At 50.2% G+C, this 18,610-nt stretch overlaps 1 protein-coding gene across 1 annotated transcript in view; it reads right to left on the bottom strand.

The window, feature by feature from the left end:
- Positions 1-18,610, bottom strand: part of rasa3 (RAS p21 protein activator 3) — a 119,621-nt gene that overhangs the window by 49,676 nt on the left and 51,335 nt on the right. The window contains exons 3-7 of the mRNA XM_055930319.1: positions 17,037-17,140; positions 16,102-16,196; positions 13,859-13,935; positions 10,176-10,256; positions 9,312-9,384 (exon numbers count right to left, since the gene is read on the bottom strand). Coding sequence (XP_055786294.1) covers positions 9,312-9,384; positions 10,176-10,256; positions 13,859-13,935; positions 16,102-16,196; positions 17,037-17,140 — 430 coding nt within the window. The remainder of the gene's footprint in view (positions 1-9,311; positions 9,385-10,175; positions 10,257-13,858; positions 13,936-16,101; positions 16,197-17,036; positions 17,141-18,610) is intronic.

Raw genomic sequence — 18,610 nt, 5'->3', positions numbered from 1 at the left:
GAGTAGACAGATAGCACCAACCTCCCCTCCCCTCAGAGTAGACAGATAGCACCAACCTCTCCTCAGAGTAGACAGATAGCACCAACCTCCCCTCAGAGTAGACAGATAGCACCAACCTCCCCTCAGAGTAGACAGATAGCACCAACCTCTCCTCTCCTCAGAGTAGACAGATAGCACCAACCTCTCCTCAGAGTAGACAGATAGCACCAACCTCCCCTCCCCTCAGAGTAGACAGATAGCACCAACCTCCCCTCAGAGTAGACAGATAGCACCAACCTCCCCTCAGAGTAGACAGATAGCACCAACCTCCCCTCAGAGTAGACAGATAGCACCAACCTCCCCTCAGAGTAGACAGATAGCACCAACCTCCCCTCAGAGTAGACAGATAGCACCAACCTCCCCTCTCCTCAGAGTAGACAGATAGCACCAACCTCCCCTCTCCTCAGAGTAGACAGATAGCACCAACCTCCCCTCAGAGTAGACAGATAGCACCAACCTCCCCTCTCCTCAGAGTAGACAGATAGCACCAACCTCCCCTCTCCTCAGAGTAGACAGATAGCACCAACCTCCCCTCTCCTCAGAGTAGACAGATAGCACCAACCTCCCCTCTCCTCAGAGTAGACAGATAGCACCAACCTCCCCTCAGAGTAGACAGATAGCACCAACCTCTCCTCAGAGTAGACAGATAGCACCAACCTCCCCTCAGAGTAGACAGATAGCACCAACCTCTCCTCAGAGTAGACAGATAGCACCAACCTCTCCTCAGAGTAGACAGATAGCACCAACCTCCCCTCTCCTCAGAGTAGACAGATAGCACCAACCTCTCCTCTCCTCAGAGTAGACAGATAGCACCAACCTCCCCTCAGAGTAGACAGATAGCACCAACCTCCCCTCTCCTCAGAGTAGACAGATAGCACCAACCTCCCCTCAGAGTAGACAGATAGCACCAACCTCTCCTCAGAGTAGACAGATAGCACCAACCTCTCCTCAGAGTAGACAGATAGCACCAACCTCCCCTCTCCTCAGAGTAGACAGATAGCACCAACCTCCCCTCAGAGTAGACAGATAGCACCAACCTCTCCTCAGAGTAGACAGATAGCACCAACCTCTCCTCTCCTCAGAGTAGACAGATAGCACCAACCTCCCCTCAGAGTAGACAGATAGCACCAACCTCTCCTCTCCTCAGAGTAGACAGATAGCACCAACCTCCCCTCAGAGTAGACAGATAGCACCAATCTCCCCTCCCCTCAGAGTAGACAGATAGCACCAACCTCTCCTCAGAGTAGACAGATAGCACCAACCTCTCCTCAGAGTAGACAGATAGCACCAACCTCCCCTCCCCTCAGAGTAGACAGATAGCACCAACCTCCCCTCAGAGTAGACAGATAGCACCAACCTCCCCTCAGAGTAGACAGATAGCACCAACCTCCCCTCAGAGTAGACAGATAGCACCAACCTCTCCTCTCCTCAGAGTAGACAGATAGCACCAACCTCTCCTCAGAGTAGACAGATAGCACCAACCTCCCCTCCCCTCAGAGTAGACAGATAGCACCAACCTCCCCTCAGAGTAGACAGATAGCACCAACCTCCCCTCAGAGTAGACAGATAGCACCAACCTCCCCTCAGAGTAGACAGATAGCACCAACCTCCCCTCAGAGTAGACAGATAGCACCAACCTCCCCTCTCCTCAGAGTAGACAGATAGCACCAACCTCCCCTCTCCTCAGAGTAGACAGATAGCACCAACCTCCCCTCTCCTCAGAGTAGACAGATAGCACCAACCTCCCCTCAGAGTAGACAGATAGCACCAACCTCTCCTCAGAGTAGACAGATAGCACCAACCTCCCCTCAGAGTAGACAGATAGCACCAACCTCTCCTCAGAGTAGACAGATAGCACCAACCTCTCCTCAGAGTAGACAGATAGCACCAACCTCCCCTCTCCTCAGAGTAGACAGATAGCACCAACCTCTCCTCTCCTCAGAGTAGACAGATAGCACCAACCTCCCATCAGAGTAGACAGATAGCACCAACCTCCCCTCTCCTCAGAGTAGACAGATAGCACCAACCTCCCCTCAGAGTAGACAGATAGCACCAACCTCCCCTCTCCTCAGAGTAGACAGATAGCACCAACCTCCCCTCTCCTCAGAGTAGACAGATAGCACCAACCTCTCCTCAGAGTAGACAGATAGCACCAACCTCTCCTCTCCTCAGAGTAGACAGATAGCACCAACCTCCCCTCAGAGTAGACAGATAGCACCAACCTCCCCTCAGAGTAGACAGATAGCACCAACCTCCCCTCAGAGTAGACAGATAGCACCAACCTCTCCTCAGAGTAGACAGATAGCACCAACCTCTCCTCTCCTCAGAGTAGACAGATAGCACCAACCTCCCCTCAGAGTAGACAGATAGCACCAACCTCCCCTCAGAGTAGACAGATAGCACCAACCTCCCCTCAGAGTAGACAGATAGCACCAACCTCTCCTCAGAGTAGACAGATAGCACCAACCTCCCCTCAGAGTAGACAGATAGCACCAACCTCCCCTCCCCTCAGAGTAGACAGATAGCACCAACCTCTCCTCAGAGTAGACAGATAGCACCAACCTCCCCTCAGAGTAGACAGATAGCACCAACCTCTCCTCAGAGTAGACAGATAGCACCAACCTCCCCTCAGAGTAGACAGATAGCACCAACCTCCCCTCAGAGTAGACAGATAGCACCAACCTCACCTCAGAGTAGACAGATAGCACCAACCTCACCTCAGAGTAGACAGATAGCACCAACCTCTCCTCAGAGTAGACAGATAGCACCAACCTCCCCTCCCCTCAGAGTAGACAGATAGCACCAACCTCTCCTCAGAGTAGACAGATAGCACCAACCTCCCCTCAGAGTAGACAGATAGCACCAACCTCCCCTCAGAGTAGACAGATAGCACCAACCTCTCCTCAGAGTAGACAGATAGCACCAACCTCTCCTCAGAGTAGACAGATAGCACCAACCTCCCCTCAGAGTAGACAGATAGCACCAACCTCCCCTCAGAGTAGACAGATAGCACCAACCTCACCTCAGAGTAGACAGATAGCACCAACCTCCCCTCAGAGTAGACAGATAGCACCAACCTCTCCTCAGAGTAGACAGATAGCACCAACCTCCCCTCAGAGTAGACAGATAGCACCAACCTCCCCTCAGAGTAGACAGATAGCACCAACCTCCCCTCAGAGTAGACAGATAGCACCAACCTCTCCTCAGAGTAGACAGATAGCACCAACCTCCCCTCAGAGTAGACAGATAGCACCAACCTCCCCTCTCCTCAGAGTAGACAGAAAGCACCAACCTCCCCTCTCCTCAGAGTAGACAGATAGCACCAACCTCCCCTCAGAGTAGACAGATAGCACCAACCTCTCCTCAGAGTAGACAGATAGCACCAACCTCTCCTCAGAGTAGACAGATAGCACCAACCTCTCCTCTCCTCAGAGTAGACAGATAGCACCAACCTCCCCTCAGAGTAGACAGATAGCACCAACCTCCCCTCTCCTCAGAGTAGACAGATAGCACCAACCTCCCCTCAGAGTAGACAGATAGCACCAACCTCTCCTCAGAGTAGACAGATAGCACCAACCTCTCCTCAGAGTAGACAGATAGCACCAACCTCCCCTCTCCTCAGAGTAGACAGATAGCACCAACCTCCCCTCAGAGTAGACAGATAGCACCAACCTCCCCTCTCCTCAGAGTAGACAGATAGCACCAACCTCCCCTCTCCTCAGAGTAGACAGATAGCACCAACCTCCCCTCAGAGTAGACAGATAGCACCAACCTCCCCTCAGAGTAGACAGAAAGCACCAACCTCTCCTCAGAGTAGACAGAAAGCACCAACCTCTCCTCAGAGTAGACAGATAGCACCAACCTCCCCTCAAAGTAGACAGATAGCACCAACCTCCCCTCAGAGTAGACAGATAGCACCAACCTCTCCTCAGAGTAGACAGATAGCACCAACCTCCCCTCAGAGTAGACAGATAGCACCAACCTCTCCTCTCCTCAGAGTAGACAGATAGCACCAACCTCCCCTCAGAGTAGACAGATAGCACCAACCTCTCCTCAGAGTAGACAGATAGCACCAACCTCTCCTCTCCTCAGAGTAGACAGATAGCACCAACCTCCCCTCAGAGTAGACAGATAGCACCAACCTCTCCTCTCCTCAGAGTAGACAGATAGCACCAACCTCCCCTCAGAGTAGACAGATAGCACCAATCTCCCCTCCCCTCAGAGTAGACAGATAGCACCAACCTCTCCTCAGAGTAGACAGATAGCACCAACCTCTCCTCAGAGTAGACAGATAGCACCAACCTCCCCTCCCCTCAGAGTAGACAGATAGCACCAACCTCCCCTCAGAGTAGACAGATAGCACCAACCTCCCCTCAGAGTAGACAGATAGCACCAACCTCCCCTCAGAGTAGACAGATAGCACCAACCTCTCCTCTCCTCAGAGTAGACAGATAGCACCAACCTCTCCTCAGAGTAGACAGATAGCACCAACCTCCCCTCCCCTCAGAGTAGACAGATAGCACCAACCTCCCCTCAGAGTAGACAGATAGCACCAACCTCCCCTCAGAGTAGACAGATAGCACCAACCTCCCCTCAGAGTAGACAGATAGCACCAACCTCCCCTCAGAGTAGACAGATAGCACCAACCTCCCCTCTCCTCAGAGTAGACAGATAGCACCAACCTCCCCTCTCCTCAGAGTAGACAGATAGCACCAACCTCCCCTCTCCTCAGAGTAGACAGATAGCACCAACCTCCCCTCAGAGTAGACAGATAGCACCAACCTCTCCTCAGAGTAGACAGATAGCACCAACCTCCCCTCAGAGTAGACAGATAGCACCAACCTCTCCTCAGAGTAGACAGATAGCACCAACCTCTCCTCAGAGTAGACAGATAGCACCAACCTCCCCTCTCCTCAGAGTAGACAGATAGCACCAACCTCTCCTCTCCTCAGAGTAGACAGATAGCACCAACCTCCCATCAGAGTAGACAGATAGCACCAACCTCCCCTCTCCTCAGAGTAGACAGATAGCACCAACCTCCCCTCAGAGTAGACAGATAGCACCAACCTCCCCTCTCCTCAGAGTAGACAGATAGCACCAACCTCCCCTCTCCTCAGAGTAGACAGATAGCACCAACCTCTCCTCAGAGTAGACAGATAGCACCAACCTCTCCTCTCCTCAGAGTAGACAGATAGCACCAACCTCCCCTCAGAGTAGACAGATAGCACCAACCTCCCCTCAGAGTAGACAGATAGCACCAACCTCCCCTCAGAGTAGACAGATAGCACCAACCTCTCCTCAGAGTAGACAGATAGCACCAACCTCTCCTCTCCTCAGAGTAGACAGATAGCACCAACCTCCCCTCAGAGTAGACAGATAGCACCAACCTCCCCTCAGAGTAGACAGATAGCACCAACCTCCCCTCAGAGTAGACAGATAGCACCAACCTCTCCTCAGAGTAGACAGATAGCACCAACCTCCCCTCAGAGTAGACAGATAGCACCAACCTCCCCTCCCCTCAGAGTAGACAGATAGCACCAACCTCTCCTCAGAGTAGACAGATAGCACCAACCTCCCCTCAGAGTAGACAGATAGCACCAACCTCTCCTCAGAGTAGACAGATAGCACCAACCTCCCCTCTCCTCAGAGTAGACAGATAGCACCAACCTCCCCTCTCCTCAGAGTAGACAGATAGCACCAACCTCTCCTCAGAGTAGACAGATAGCACCAACCTCTCCTCTCCTCAGAGTAGACAGATAGCACCAACCTCCCCTCAGAGTAGACAGATAGCACCAACCTCCCCTCAGAGTAGACAGATAGCACCAACCTCCCCTCAGAGTAGACAGATAGCACCAACCTCTCCTCAGAGTAGACAGATAGCACCAACCTCTCCTCTCCTCAGAGTAGACAGATAGCACCAACCTCCCCTCAGAGTAGACAGATAGCACCAACCTCCCCTCAGAGTAGACAGATAGCACCAACCTCCCCTCAGAGTAGACAGATAGCACCAACCTCTCCTCAGAGTAGACAGATAGCACCAACCTCCCCTCAGAGTAGACAGATAGCACCAACCTCCCCTCCCCTCAGAGTAGACAGATAGCACCAACCTCTCCTCAGAGTAGACAGATAGCACCAACCTCCCCTCAGAGTAGACAGATAGCACCAACCTCTCCTCAGAGTAGACAGATAGCACCAACCTCCCCTCAGAGTAGACAGATAGCACCAACCTCCCCTCAGAGTAGACAGATAGCACCAACCTCACCTCAGAGTAGACAGATAGCACCAACCTCACCTCAGAGTAGACAGATAGCACCAACCTCTCCTCAGAGTAGACAGATAGCACCAACCTCCCCTCCCCTCAGAGTAGACAGATAGCACCAACCTCTCCTCAGAGTAGACAGATAGCACCAACCTCCCCTCAGAGTAGACAGATAGCACCAACCTCCCCTCAGAGTAGACAGATAGCACCAACCTCTCCTCAGAGTAGACAGATAGCACCAACCTCTCCTCAGAGTAGACAGATAGCACCAACCTCCCCTCAGAGTAGACAGATAGCACCAACCTCCCCTCAGAGTAGACAGATAGCACCAACCTCACCTCAGAGTAGACAGATAGCACCAACCTCCCCTCAGAGTAGACAGATAGCACCAACCTCTCCTCAGAGTAGACAGATAGCACCAACCTCCCCTCAGAGTAGACAGATAGCACCAACCTCCCCTCAGAGTAGACAGATAGCACCAACCTCCCCTCAGAGTAGACAGATAGCACCAACCTCTCCTCAGAGTAGACAGATAGCACCAACCTCCCCTCAGAGTAGACAGATAGCACCAACCTCCCCTCTCCTCAGAGTAGACAGAAAGCACCAACCTCCCCTCTCCTCAGAGTAGACAGATAGCACCAACCTCCCCTCAGAGTAGACAGATAGCACCAACCTCTCCTCAGAGTAGACAGATAGCACCAACCTCTCCTCAGAGTAGACAGATAGCACCAACCTCCCCTCAGAGTAGACAGATAGCACCAACCTCTCCTCTCCTCAGAGTAGACAGATAGCACCAACCTCCCCTCAGAGTAGACAGATAGCACCAACCTCCCCTCTCCTCAGAGTAGACAGATAGCACCAACCTCCCCTCAGAGTAGACAGATAGCACCAACCTCTCCTCAGAGTAGACAGATAGCACCAACCTCCCCTCAGAGTAGACAGATAGCACCAACCTCCCCTCAGAGTAGACAGATAGCACCAACCTCCCCTCAGAGTAGACAGATAGCACCAACCTCCCCTCAGAGTAGACAGATAGCACCAACCTCCCCTCAGAGTAGACAGATAGCACCAACCTCCCCTCAGAGTAGACAGATAGCACCAACCTCTCCTCAGAGTAGACAGATAGCACCAACCTCCCCTCAGAGTAGACAGATAGCACCAACCTCCCCTCAGAGTAGACAGATAGCACCAACCTCCCCTCAGAGTAGACAGATAGCACCAACCTCCCCTCAGAGTAGACAGATAGCACCAACCTCCCCTCAGAGTAGACAGATAGCACCAACCTCTCCTCAGAGTAGACAGATAGCACCAACCTCCCCTCAGAGTAGACAGATAGCACCAACCTCTCCTCAGAGTAGACAGATAGCACCAACCTCCCCTCAGAGTAGACAGATAGCACAAACCTCTCCTCAGAGTAGACAGATAGCACCAACCTCCCCTCAGAGTAGACAGATAGCACCAACCTCCCCTCAGAGTAGACAGATAGCACCAACCTCCCCTCAGAGTAGACAGATAGCACCAACCTCCCCTCAGAGTAGACAGATAGCACCAACCTCTCCTCAGAGTAGACAGATAGCACCAACCTCCCCTCAGAGTAGACAGATAGCACCAACCTCCCCTCAGAGTAGACAGATAGCACCAACCTCCCCTCAGAGTAGACAGATAGCACCAACCTCCCCTCAGAGTAGACAGATAGCACCAACCTCCCCTCAGAGTAGACAGATAGCACCAACCTCTCCTCAGAGTAGACAGATAGCACCAACCTCCCCTCAGAGTAGACAGATAGCACCAACCTCTCCTCAGAGTAGACAGATAGCACCAACCTCCCCTCAGAGTAGACAGATAGCACCAACCTCTCCTCAGAGTAGACAGATAGCACAAACCTCCCCTCAGAGTAGACAGATAGCACCAACCTCCCCTCAGAGTAGACAGATAGCACCAACCTCTCCTCAGAGTAGACAGATAGCACCAACCTCCCCTCAGAGTAGACAGATAGCACAAACCTCTCCTCAGAGTAGACAGATAGCACCAACCTCTCCTCAGAGTAGACAGATAGCACCAACCTCCCCTCAGAGTAGACAGATAGCACCAACCCCCCCTCTCCTCAGAGTAGACAGATAGCACCAACCTCCCCTCAAAGTAGACAGATAGCACCAACCTCTCCTCAGAGTAGACAGATAGCACCAGCCTCCCCTCAGAGTAGACAGATAGCACCAACCTCTCCTCAGAGTAGACAGATAGCACCAACCCCCCCTCTCCTCAGAGTAGACAGATAGCACCAACCTCCCCTCAAAGTAGACAGATAGCACCAACCTCTCCTCAGAGTAGACAGATAGCACCAACCTCCCCTCAGAGTAGACAGATAGCACCAACCTCCCCTCCCCTCAGAGTAGACAGATAGCACCAACCTCCCCTCAGAGTAGACAGATAGCACCAACCTCTCCTCAGAGTAGACAGATAGCACCAACCTCCCCTCAGAGTAGACAGATAGCACCAACCTCCCCTCAAAGTAGACAGATAGCACCAACCTCCCCTCAGAGTAGACAGATAGCACCAACCTCCCCTCTCCTCAGAGTAGACAGATAGCACCAACCTCCCCTCACCTCAAAGTAGACAGATAGCACCAACCTCCCCTCAGAGTAGACAGATAGCACCAACCTCCCCTCAGAGTAGACAGATAGCACCAACCTCCCCTCCCCTCAGAGTAGACAGATAGCACCAACCTCCCCTCACCTCAAAGTAGACAGATAGCACCAACCTCCCCTCAGAGTAGACAGATAGCACCAACCTCCCCTCAAAGTAGACAGATAGCACCAACCTCCCCTCAGAGTAGACAGATAGCACCAACCTCCCCTCCCCTCAGAGTAGACAGATAGCACCAACCTCCCCTCAGAGTAGACAGATAGCACCAACCTCCCCTCCCCTCAGAGTAGACAGATAGCACCAACCTCCCCTCAGAGTAGACAGATAGCACCAACCTCCCCTCAAAGTAGACAGATAGCACCAACCTCACCTCAAAGTAGAATGTCTCCTCAAACTGGGGGTTGTTGGTTTTCCTTTTCACCTTGGTCTTCTTCGCTTCTGATCTGTACAGAGAGAGGGGTGGAGAGAGAAGTGGGAGATTAGAGAGAGGGGGAGAGAGAGAGGGGGGTGGAGAGAGAAGTGGGAAATTAGAGAGAGAGGAGGGGAGAGGGGGGGAAGAAAGAGATTGGATATTAGAGAGAGATAGTGTAATGTTTACTGCTAATTTTGATTATTTATTTCACTTTTGTTTATTATCTACTTCACTTGCTTTGGCAATGTTAACATATGTTTCCCATGACAATACAGCCCCTTGAATTGAATTGAATTGAGAGAGGGGAGCGAGAGAGGTTGTAAATCAGAGAGAAAGGGGGAGAGAGAGAGAGGGGGAGACAGAGAGAGAAAGAAAGAGAGAGGTGGGAAATTAGAGAGCGGGGGAGAGAGAGAGAGAGAGAGAGAGAGGGGGCGAGAGAGAGAGAGAGAGAGAGAGAGAGGGAGAGAGAGAGAGGGGGAGACAGAGAGAGAAAGAAAGAGAGAGGTGGGAAATTAGAGAGAGAGAGAGAGAGAGAGAGAGAGAGAGACAGAGACAGAGAGAGAGAGAGCGAGGGAGAGAGAGAGAGAGAGACAGAGAGAGAGAGAGAGAGAGAGAGAGAGAGAGGGAGAGAGAGAGAGAGAGAGACAGAGACAGAGAGAGAGAGAGATGAGAAAGAAGGGAAGAGACAGAGTGTGATGGAAAGAAAGAGAGAGCGAGAGACAAGGAGAAGGGAAAGTTAAAACGACTGCCTATCACATAGAAGTCTGATAGATGTAACAGTTGATCAGTGATAGAGGTGTCTCTGTGATCGTTGGCTCTGACCTGGATGGGCCCAGCAGGGATACAGCAGCGTACGGATCACATTGTCCATTCACTATGGGCAGGCCCTGGCACTCCACTACACTGTAGAGAGAGACTGTTAGTATCACACTGTCCATTCACTATGGGCAGGCCCTGGCACTCCAATACACTGTAGAGAGAGACTGTTATTATCACACTGTCCATTCACTATGGGCAGGCCCTGGCACTCCATTACACTGTAGAGAGAGACTGTTATTATCACACTGTCCATTCACTATGGGCAGGCCCTGGCACTCCACTACACTGTAGAGAGAGACTGTTATTATCACACTGTCCATTCACTATGGGCAGGCCCTGGCACTCCACTACACTGTAGAGAGAGACTGTTAGTAACACACTGTCCATTCACTATGGGCAGGCCCTGGCACTCCACTACACTGTAGAGAGAGACTGTTAGTATCACACTGTCCATTCACTATGGGCAGGCCCTGGCACTCCACTACACTGTAGAGAGAGACTGTTATTATCACACTGTCCATTCACTATGGGCAGGCCCTGGCACTTTACACACACACACACACACACGCACGCACGCACGCACGCACGCACGCACGCACGCACGCACGCACGCACGCACACACACACACACACACAAACTACACACACACAAACTACACACATTACACACATTACACACATTACACACACACACACACATTACACACATTACACACACACACACATTACACATACACATCCCTCCATGGTGACATCATGCTGTAAAGAGGTTACAATGCCAGCAGGACGCATCACTTCCTCTCTGTCACTGACGCCCCGTCAACACAGGTTAATGATGATGTCAGTGGGCGGAGGAGGAAGGTTAGGATTCACTGACAACAGACAACTTCCTGTCAGTGAGCCTGTTTAATATAACCTCTGGCTGACCTAGACACACACACACACACACACACACACACACACACACACACACACACACACACACACACACACACACACACACACACACACACACACACACACACACACAGACGCATAAGGTAGTTGATGTTTGTGACTTCAGACTCTAGTCTGTTTTTGACTACACTTCCTTCAGTAAATGAGTTTGTGGGTTGAGCCAAGAGCCCTTTTCAAAAAGTCATTACAATAAAATGAGACGGAACTGAATCGAGCTAAATCAAATAGGACTCATTCCGATCCAACAGAGAATAGGACTCATTCCAACAGAGAATAGGACTCAATCCAATCCAACAGAGAATAGGACTCATTCCAATCCAACAGAGAATAGGACTCATTCTGATCCAACTGAGAATAGGACTCATTCCAATCCAACAGAGAATAGGACTCACTCTGATCCAACAGAGAATAGGACTCATTCCAATCCAACAGAGAATAGGACTCATTCCAATCCAACAGAGAATAGGACTCATTCCGATCCAACAGAGAATAGGACTCATTCCAATCCAACAGAGAATAGGACTCATTCCAATCCAACAGAGAATAGGACTTATTCCAATCCAACTAAGAATAGGACTCATTCCAATCCAACAGAGAATAGGACTCATTCCGATCCAACAGAGAATAGGACTCATTCTGATCCAACAGAGAATAGGACTCATTCTGATCCAACAGAGAATAGGACTCATTCCAATCCAACAGAGAATAGGACTCATTCCAATCAAACAGAGAATAGGACTCACTCCAATCCAACAGAGAATAGGACTCATTCCAATCCAACAGAGAATAGGACTCAATCCAATCCAACAGAGAATAGGACTCATTCCAATCCAACAGAGAATAGGACTCATTCCAATCCAACAGAGAATAGGACTCATTCCAATCCAACAGAGAATAGGACTCACTCCAATCCAACAGAGAATAGAGCTCATTCCAATCCAACAGAGAATAGGACTCATTCCGATCCAACAGAGAATAGGACTCATTCCAATCCAACAGAGAATAGGACTCATTCCAATCCAACAGAGAATAGGACCCATTCCAATCCAACAGAGAATAGGACTCATTCCAACTGAGAATAGGACTCATTCCGATCCAACAGAGAATAGGACTCATTCCAATCCAACAGAGAATAGGACTCATTCCGATCCAACAGAGAATAGGACTCATTCCAATCCCAACAGAGAATAGGACTCATTCCGATCCAACAGAGAATAGGACTCATTCCGATCCAACAGAGAATAGGACTCATTCCAATCCAACAGAGAATAGGACTCATTCCAATCCAACAGAGAATAGGACTCATTCCAATCCAACAGAGAATAGGACTCATTCCAATCCAACTGAGAACAGGACTCATTCCAATCCAACAGAGAATAGCACTCACTCACAGGTCATTATCACTATATACATAATTCATTAGATAACTGTCTCTCTATAGACAACAGGTCTAATTCATTATCACTGTATAAATATATCTCAGAGAGAGAGATAGACAGCGAGACAGAGAGAGAGACAGAGAGAGAGAGACAGAGAGAGAGAGAGAGAGAGAGAGAGAGAGAGAGAGAGAGAGAGAGAGAGAGAGAGAGAGAGAGAGAGAGAGAGAGAGATGGAGAGAGAGAGAGAGAGAGACATTTCCACAAACACAAACACAAACCAACAACACACACACTTCCACAGACACGCGCCCGCCCACACACACATAAATCGCCCGCCCGCCCGCCCACACACCCACAAACACACACAAAACCCCACCACATACTAACACACTCACATGCGCGCACGCTCACACAGACAGAAGGGGTTGATGATGGAACAGGGACATGAATCAGGGAGGTGTGTTGTAGCTGACGGGTCTCAACGGGGACGGGGTTGGATGATGGAACAGGGACATGAATCAGGGAGGTGTGTTGTAGCTGACGGGTCTCAACGGGGAAGGGGTTGGATGATGGAACAGGGACATGAATCAGGGAGGTGTGTTGTAGCTGACGGGTCTCAACGTGGACGGGGTTGGATGATGGAACAGGGACATGAATCAGGGAGGTGTGTTGTAGCTGACGGGTCTCAACGTGGACGGGGTTGGATAATGGAACAGGGACATGAATCAGGGAGGTGTGTTGTAGCTGACGGGTCTCAACGTGGAAGGGGTTGGATGATGGAACAGGGACATGAATCAGGGAGGTGTGTTGTAGCCTGACGGGTCTCAACGGGGAAGGGGTTGGATGTTGTAGCTGACGGGTCTCAACGGGGAAGGGGTTGGATGTTGTAGCTGACGGGTCTCAACGGGGAAGGGGTTGGATGTTGTAGCTGACGGGTCTCAACGGGGAAGGGGTTGGATGTTGTAGCTGACGGGTCTCAACGGGGAAGGGGTTGGATGTTGTAGCTGACGGGTCTCAACGGGGAAGGGGTTGGATGTTGTAGCTGACGGGTCTCAACGGGGAAGGGGTTGGATGTTGTAGCTGACGGGTCTCAACGGGGAAGGGGTTGGATGTTGTAGTTGACGGGTCTCAACGGGGAAGGGGTTGGATGTTGTAGCTGACGGGTCTCAACGGGGAAGGGGTTGGATGTTGTAGCTGACGGGTCTCAACGGGGAAGGGGTTGGATGTTGTAGCTGACGGGTCTCAACGGGGAAGGGGTTGGATGTTGTAGCTGACGGGTCTCAACGGGGAAGGGGTTGGATGTTGTAGCTGACGGGTCTCAACGGGGAAGGGGTTGGATGTTGTACTCACCGTGTGGCCAGTTTATGGCAGACGACGCCGCTGTCTGTGATGACCTCGCTGAGACGCAGCTCTATGTGGACCTTTCCCTGAGGAACACAGTGTTACCGTGGTTATCAAATCAAATCAAATCAAAGGTCACATACACATGGTTAGCAGATGTTTATGCGAATGTAGCGAAATGCTTGTTACACACACACCTGCAGAAATGCCTATATGAACTGGGGGCGGGGGGGGTCAATGTGGAGTAAACTGTATGGGGGTCAATGTGGAATAAACTGTATGGGGGGTCAATGTGGAATAAACTGTATGGGGGGTCAATGTGGAATAAACTGTATGGTGATGGGGGGTCAATGTGGAATAAACTGTATGGGGGGTCAATGTGGAATAAACTGTATGGGGGGTCAATGTGGAATAAACTGTATGGTGATGGGGGGTCAATGTGGAATAAACTGTATGGTGATGGGGTCAATGTGGAATAAACTGTATGGTGATGGGGGGGTCAATGTGGAATAAACTGTATGGTGATGGGGGGTCAATGTGGAATAAACTGTATGGTGATGGGGGGTCAATGTGGAATAAACTGTATGGGGGGTCAATGTGGAATAAACTGTATGGTGATGGGGGTCAATGTGGAATGAACTGTATGGTGATGGGGGGTCAATGTGGAATGAACTGTATGGTGATGGGGGGGGTCAATGTGGAATAAACTGTATGGTGATGGGGGGGTCAATGTGGAATAAACTGTATGGTGATGGGGGGGTCAATGTGGAATGAACTGTATGGTGATGGGGGGTCAATGTGGAATAAACTGTATGTGATGGGGGGGTCAATGTGGAATAAACTGTATGGTGATGGGGGGGTCAATGTGGAATGAACTGTATGGTGATGGGGGGTCAATGTGGAATAAACTGTATGGCGATGGGGGGGTCAATGTGGAATAAACAATTTGGGGGGGTCAATGTGGAATAAACTGTATGGTGATGGGGGGGGGTCAATGTAGTATGAAGTGTTTGGTGATGGGGGGGTCAATGTGGAATAAACTGTATGGTGATGGGGGGGTCAATGTGGAATAAACTGTATGGTGATGGGGGGTCAATGTGGAATAAACTGTATGGTGATGGGGGAGGGTCAATGTAGTATGAACTGTATGGTGATGGGGGGGGTCAATGTGGAATAAACTGTATGGTGATGGGGGGGTCAATGTGGAATAAACTGTTTTGGGGGGGTCAATGTGGAATAAACTGTATGGTGATGGGGGGGTCAATGTGGAATAAACTGTATGGTGATGGGGGGTCAATGTGGAATAAACAATTTGGGGGGGTCAATGTGGAATAAACTGTATGATGATGGGGGGTCAATGTGGAATAAACAATTTGGGGGGGTCAATGTGGAATAAACTGTATGGTGATGGGGGAGCGGCAATGTAGTATGAACTGTATGGTGATGGGGGGGTCAATGTGGAATAAACTGTATGGTGATGGGGGGTCAATGTGGAATAAACTGTATGGTGATGGGGGGGTCAATGTGGAATAAACTGTATGGTGATGGGGAGGTCAATGTGGAATAACCTGTATGGTGATGGGGGGTCAATGTGGAATAACCTGTATGGTGATGGGGGGGTCAATGTGGAATAACCTGTTTGGTGATGGGGGGGTCAATGTGGAATAAACTGTATGGTGATGGGGGGGTCAATGTGGAATAAACTGTATGGTGATGGGGAGGTCAATGTGGAATAACCTGTATGGTGATGGGGGAGGGTCAATGTGGAATAAACTGTATGGTGATGGGGGGGTCAATGTGGAATAACCTGTTTGGTGATGGGGGGGTCAATGTGGAATAAACTGTATGGTGATGGGGGGGTCAATGTGGAATAAACTGTATGGTGATGGGGAGGTCAATGTGGAATAACCTGTATGGTGATGGGGGAGGGTCAATGTGGAATAAACTGTATGATGATGGGGGGGGGGTCAATGTGGAATAAACTGTTTTGGGGGGGTCAATGTAGAATAAACTGTATGGTGATGGGGGGTCAATGTGGAATAAACTGTATGGTGATGGGGGGTCAATGTGGAATAAACTGAATAGTGATGGGGGTGTCAACGTAGTATGAACTGTACACTGTGTGTGTGTGTGTGTGTGTGTGTGTGTGTGTGTGTGTGTGTGTGTGTGTGTGTGTGTGTGTGTGTGTGTGTGTGTGTGTGTGTGTGTGTGTGTGTGTGTGTGTGTGTGTGTGTGTGTGTGCTCGTACAGACCTGAACCTCTGAGTCTGCGCTGACGTGTTGCAGAGGGAACCAGGTGTCTTTACCATGATACCTCTGGAGATCCTCCTTCTTCACTGCTACCTTACCTACACACACACACACACACACACACACACACACACACACACACACACACACACACACACACACACACACACACACACACACACACACACACACACACACACGCGCGCGCGCGCGCACACAGCAAAATTAGGTACAACACACACATGTTCGCACACCTGGTGTCAGAGCACAATTAGAGCTGCAGTCAACTAATCACAACAGACAGACAGACAGACAGACAGACAGACAGACAGACAGACAGACAGACTCTCTCTCTCTGTCTCTCTGTCTCTGTCTCTGTCTCTGTCTCTCTCTCTCTGTCTCTCTCTGTCTCTCTCTCTCTCTGTCTCTCTCTGTCTCTGTCTCTGTCTCTCTCTCTCTCCCCCCTCCCTCTCTCTCCCTCTCTCTCTCTCTCTCTCTCTCTCTCTCTCCCTCTCTCTCTCTCTCAGAATACTGCAGACCTGCAGAAAAACAGTTTGTTTGTTTGGCTGTTGAGCTGAAAGCTGCATCAGAACAATGATGAACTGTCTGTTCCCACAGCCTCCTTGTGCCTGTTACCATGGGAACCAACGCAGCACAGCCAATCACAGCCTAAACAGACCGTTAAACACCTGTGTCTCATTAAGCTTAGCGGAGTTGCCAACAACCGGTTTTCAGGGATACGGCTAATTCAACCTAGCTTCCTTTTCATCTGAAAACCCGGAAGTGGGAACGCCAATCAGACGTTTCCTGTTAGGGTTTCATCAGCAGAGCCGTCCAATCACAAGAAGAGAAGCAGGGAGCGGTGTCACAGGAGCCGTAGTGGACGAGAGGTGAGTTTGACATGGTCTGTTGGACCAATAGGATCAGGCGTTACTCACCGATGCTGGAGTCCCTCCTGAACACGTCCCTGTCGAAGATGTAGAAGGACAGATGGCGGAAACTACGGGGGATTTCACAATAAAAGTCCTCTCCATAGAAAGGGCTGCAGAGGAGAGAAAAAACAACGTCAATAAATCTTAGTCTACAAACGAAACAAAAAGTTGGTGATCTGTTAAAACAAGCATCTACATTGAACAGGGTAGCTGTGAGCTGAAGGACCATCTACATTGAACAGGGTAGCTGTGAGCTGAAGGACCATCTACATTGAACAGGGTAGCTGTGAGCTGAAGGACCATCTACATTGAACAGGGTAGCTGTGAGCTGAAGAACCATCTACATTGAACAGGGTAGGTGTGAGCTGAAGGACCATCTACATTGAACAGGGTAGCTGTGAGCTGAAGGACCATCTACATTGAACAGGGTAGCTGTGAGCTGAAGGACCATCTACATTGTACAGGGTAGCTGTGAGCTGAAGGACCATCTACATTGAACAGGGTAGCTGTGAGCTGAAGGACCATCTACATTGAACAGGGTAGCTGTGAGCTGAAGGACCATCTACATTGAACAGGGTAGCTGTGAGCTGAAGGACCATCTACATTGAACAGGGTAGCTGTGAGCTGAAGGACCATCTACATTGAACAGGGTAGCTGTGAGCTGAAGGACCATCTACATTGAACAGGGTAGCTGTGAGCTGAAGGACCATCTACATTGAACAGGGTAGCTGTGAGCTGAAGGACCATCTACATTGAACAGGGTAGCTGTGAGCTGAAGGACCATCTACATTGAACAGGGTAGCTGTGAGCTGAAGGACCATCTACATTGAACAGGGTAGCTGTGAGCTGAAGGACCATCTACATTGAACAGGGTAGCTGTGAGCTGAAGGACCATCTACATTGAACAGGGTAGCTGTGAGCTGAAGGACCATCTACATTGAACAGGGTAGCTGTGAGCTGAAGGACCATCTACATTGAACAGGGTAGATGTGAGCTGAAGGACCATCTACATTGAACAGGGTAGCTGTGAGCTGAAGGACCATCTACATTGAACAGGGTAGATGTGAGCTGAAGGACCATCTACATTGAACAGGGTAGCTGTGAGCTGAAGAACCATCTACATTGAACAGGGTAGCTGTGAGCTGAAGGACCATCTACATTGAACAGGGTAGCTGTGAGCTGAAGGACCATCTACATTGAACAGGGTAGCTGTGAGCTGAAGGACCATCTACATTGAACAGGGTAGATGTGAGCTGAAGGACCATCTACATTGAACAGGGTAGCTGTGAGCTGAAGGACCATCTACATTGAACAGGGTAGATGTGAGCTGAAGGACCATCTACATTGAACAGGGTAGCTGTGAGCTGAAGAACCATCTACATTGAACAGGGTAGCTGTGAGCTGAAGGACCATCTACATTGAACAGGGTAGCTGTGAGCTGAAGGACCATCTACATTGAACAGGGTAGCTGTGAGCTGAAGGACCATCTACATTGAACAGGGTAGCTGTGAGCTGAAGGACCATCTACATTGAACAGGGTAGCTGTGAGCTGAAGGACCATCTACATTGAACAGGGTAGC

This window comes from Salvelinus fontinalis, chromosome 7, assembly GCF_029448725.1.
Source record: "Salvelinus fontinalis isolate EN_2023a chromosome 7, ASM2944872v1, whole genome shotgun sequence".
NCBI classification, from domain to species: Eukaryota; Metazoa; Chordata; class Actinopteri; order Salmoniformes; family Salmonidae; genus Salvelinus; species Salvelinus fontinalis.
Note: the sequence above shows the minus strand (reverse complement) of the source record. Positions and strands in the feature narration are given on the sequence as shown.